The 3,355-nt window shown below is 58.4% G+C and overlaps 2 protein-coding genes across 2 annotated transcripts in view; one reads left to right on the forward strand and one right to left on the reverse strand.

Moving 5' to 3' along the window:
• MUTYH (mutY homolog) overlaps positions 1 to 806 on the forward strand; it is a gene marked incomplete at its 5' end in the record, with an annotated part of 4,581 nt that extends 3,775 nt beyond the window's left edge. The window contains 3 exon segments of the mRNA XM_009866441.1: positions 105 to 257; positions 377 to 427; positions 702 to 806. Coding sequence (XP_009864743.1) covers positions 105 to 257; positions 377 to 427; positions 702 to 806 — 309 coding nt within the window.
• A 1,551-nt stretch (positions 807 to 2,357) lies between these two features.
• The window catches only part of HPDL (4-hydroxyphenylpyruvate dioxygenase-like), a 1,185-nt gene continuing 187 nt past the window's right edge, over positions 2,358 to 3,355 (reverse strand). The window contains 2 exon segments of the mRNA XM_009866442.1: positions 2,358 to 3,000; positions 3,002 to 3,347. Of these exon segments, the coding sequence (XP_009864744.1) occupies positions 2,358 to 3,000; positions 3,002 to 3,347 (989 nt within the window).

The raw sequence follows: 3,355 nt of genomic DNA on the forward strand, positions 1-3,355 counted from the left end.
CCTCAAACCCCTGGCAGACTCAATTCGCTTGTGGGGCAGCTGAATAGTGCCTTCCCTGCTGCCTGCCAGCTGCCCTTTTCATAGGTCTTCCTATTCCCTCACAGGTTGTCCACATCTTCTCTCACATCCACCAGACATATGTAGTCTACTCCTTGTCCCTGGACAGGGATGTGACCCTGGGCCCTGCCTCATCCCCATCCCGCTGGGTGACAGAGGAGGAGTTCCATGCCTCAGCTGTGTCCACAGCCATGAAGAAGGTACTGGGGACTTTTTCTCCCCTCCCTCCCTCTTCCTGGGTTCCTGGGAGAACCTCTGGCTGTCCTGGCTCCAGGACCCAACTGCTATTCACCTCTGGGCCCTCTTATGCTTCCTTCAGGTGCTGAAAGCATGTGAGAAGCAGCGTGGGAAGGAGAGCAGCCCTGGCAAGGTGAGCGTTACTGGAGGGTTCATGGGGGCCCAGGAGCTGCTCCCCATTGCTATGGGCCAGCCTGTGGTGTGTGGTGCTGGAGCTCCCCCTGGGTTTTGGGATCAGGCCAAGGAGCATCCACAGTCTGGGCCAGGGCTGCACCTAGGGATATTTGCTTGGCTGGTGTTGTCCGTGGATGTCCCCAGTACCAGTGGCCCCTGTGCTCCAGAGGGGATCCCTGGAGGCCATGGGAGCCCTTGAGGCTTGGCTTGACCCTGCTGAGTGTCTCCCACAGGGCTCCAAGAGGAAGCGAGGAGCAAAGAGGCAGGATGCAGGCAGCACCTGCGCCGGGACGCAGCTCTCACTCCACGCCTTCCTCCAGTCACCAGCTGCCCTGTGACAGCACCTTCCACGTACGAGACCACCAGAGAGACCCATGCTGGGGTGAGTCCTGCTGGTGGTGTGGGGATGGTGTCCCCCATATGGTTGTGAGCCCAGTACAGGGCCCTGTAATGGTCTTCTGCTCCTGACAGAGTCCACCAGCTGCCCTGGGGGAGTTGTGCCTTGGCGGGGCCACTGTGGTCTTGGGCTGGGGCCAGGGGTGCCTTTCCCCCTTGGCTGAGCCCTCCTGGGGTTATTCGGCCCCATACAGCCACCGCCCCAGCACTGCAGACTCGAGGCAGCCGCGGTTTCTCCTTGGCAACAGGAAGGCTCTGGCTACATCACTCCCACAGCCCTGTCCCCGGCTGCTCGCCTGCACCTCACCCACCAGCCAGCAACCGTGGGTGCTGCTGTACCCTTCCTGGCCTCCAACAGCCCTTTGTATACACTTGTTTTTACTGAACCTGAACCACAGGCTTTTTAATAATAAATCTGTCCTAAAGTATGTGTGGGTTTAAGTGACTTTCTGCCTCTGCTGCACTGTGGAGCTGTTGGGCAGCTTGAGGTTGAATGTGAGGATGGCAGGCAGGATCCCTACTGCCAGGCTGGGGACAGCAAGGATTTCTTTGTTAATGAGCCCTTCAGCAGAGCATTAACTGCTGGTCACCTCAAATAAGGCAGCCAGAGCAACGCTCCAGCAAGGGCAAGCATTAGCCCGTAGTGGCTGTGCAGCTTCTGCTCCTGGGCTGCTCCTCTGTGGGTCCAAGCAACCATCCCTTGGGCTTTTTGTAGGCTTTTTATCCTGCACTTTTTTACATTTCCATCAAACTGTTCCTCGCTATGTTCACGCTGTGAATTTTCCCTGTGCTGCACAGTAGCACTCTTGCCAAAGACACTAGCCCCAGGGCTGGCAGGGACAGGGGCCAGTCCTGGGGCGTGCACGAGGGGCAAGTGTCCTCAGTTTAGGGACTGCAGGACTGGGGACAGCCTGCCTCGAGGGGTAGAAATGACCCTTTCATTCTTGCCATTCTCTCCAGTGGAAGGAGAAAAAAACCAAAGCACTGCTTGCAAGTTAATTCTTTAATTGAGAGGAGCAAGAGGCTACCACTTGCCCCGCACAGGGACTGGCCTTGCTCTGGGTGGTCACTGCTGATGAGCAGCCGTGTCCATGGCCCCTGGGTTACCCACTCCCACCAGCAGCCCCTCATCCCTCTACATCTGGGGCTTTTGCTGTGCCAGCTGTGTTCTTGGCTGTGCAGCAGGCACAAGTCCCATTAAATTAAGATGGAAGTAAGGCAGAAAGCTCTTCTTGTGAGGTTGATAAATCACTGGGAACCCAGGGGGGAGAAGTCACCCTCTGTCCTGGGGGATACTCAGAGCCTTGATGGACTTGGCCCTGGGCAACTTGCTCCCACACTGAGCTGGCTCTTAGTTGACATGGAGACCTTGCTTGGTCTCTGCCCACCTGTGCCACACCACAGGCACCTGCTGGTATCTCTGCAGTGGTGTATTGCTCCAGGGCTGGACTGGAGAGGATGGGGAGCTGAGGGAGGAAGCTGCAGTGTTGCCACTACTGCTGCTGGTCCATATAGACCTGCACAGCTTTCCACAGTGCCCGTATATTGCCTTCCCCAAAGCCCTGTGCTCCCTGCCGCTCAATGAGCTCCAGGAAGAAGGTCTCCTCAGAGAAGATGGGGTGGGTGAAGATCTGCATCAAATACTCCTGGGAAGGGCTCTCTGTGGCATCAGTGCCTGTCTGACCCTTGTGCCCAGGTGCTGTGGTGTCCAGCAAGATGCCAAGCTCTGCCAGCATGTGGGGCTCCTGCCCTGCCTCCCGAATCTCCTCTGCTTTGCCCCCCTGGCTGTAATAGGTGGCAGGGGGTGTGAAGAACCGCACACCGTGCTGCTGTAAAGCCCTAGTCGTAGTGATGATATCGGTGGTGCAGAGGCCGACGTGCTGGATCCCGCCCCCACCGTGCTGCTCTAGGAAAGTGTCGACTTGGTTGGTGCCATCCTTCGAGAGGGACTCGGCGAGGATGAGCTTGCACCCGTGTGCTGGGGTGCCCTGGGCACTCTGCAGTGCGAGGAGCAGCATGCCCACCCCTTGCCCCCCAAGCACATACCCCTCAGCAGGCCTCTCCTGTGGGTTCAGCAAGAAGCGGCGGAAGCCGAAGCAGCGCTGGGAACAGTCCAGAGCTGCCCTGGCGCTGCCACACGTACGTGATGTGGTCAAAGTGGGTGATCTTGATCCTGTTACCCATAGTCAAGGGGGCTCTTTGGATGGGTTGGAAGCCGGGCAAGAAGGGACCCCGGTAACGGGATCGGTCCAGAAGGGTATGGCTGATGTTGCCTACAATGGACCTTGCCACCCCGTAGGTGACAGAGCCACCATCATCTCTCACCTCAGTCGGGGGCACCAGCAGGGAGCATCCCTGGCTCTGCAGCCGCTTACAGAGCTGTGGCACGTCGTCCACCTCGAAGCAGACGTTGGAGGCCGTGCCCAAGGTGGGCCGAGGGTCCACGTCATAAAGGAAATCGTGGGAGGAGGGGCTGGCGTGTCCTGGGACC

Source organism: Apaloderma vittatum, unplaced genomic scaffold, assembly GCF_000703405.1.
Source record: "Apaloderma vittatum isolate BGI_N311 unplaced genomic scaffold, ASM70340v1 scaffold39863, whole genome shotgun sequence".
Classification (NCBI taxonomy): Eukaryota; Metazoa; Chordata; class Aves; order Trogoniformes; family Trogonidae; genus Apaloderma; species Apaloderma vittatum.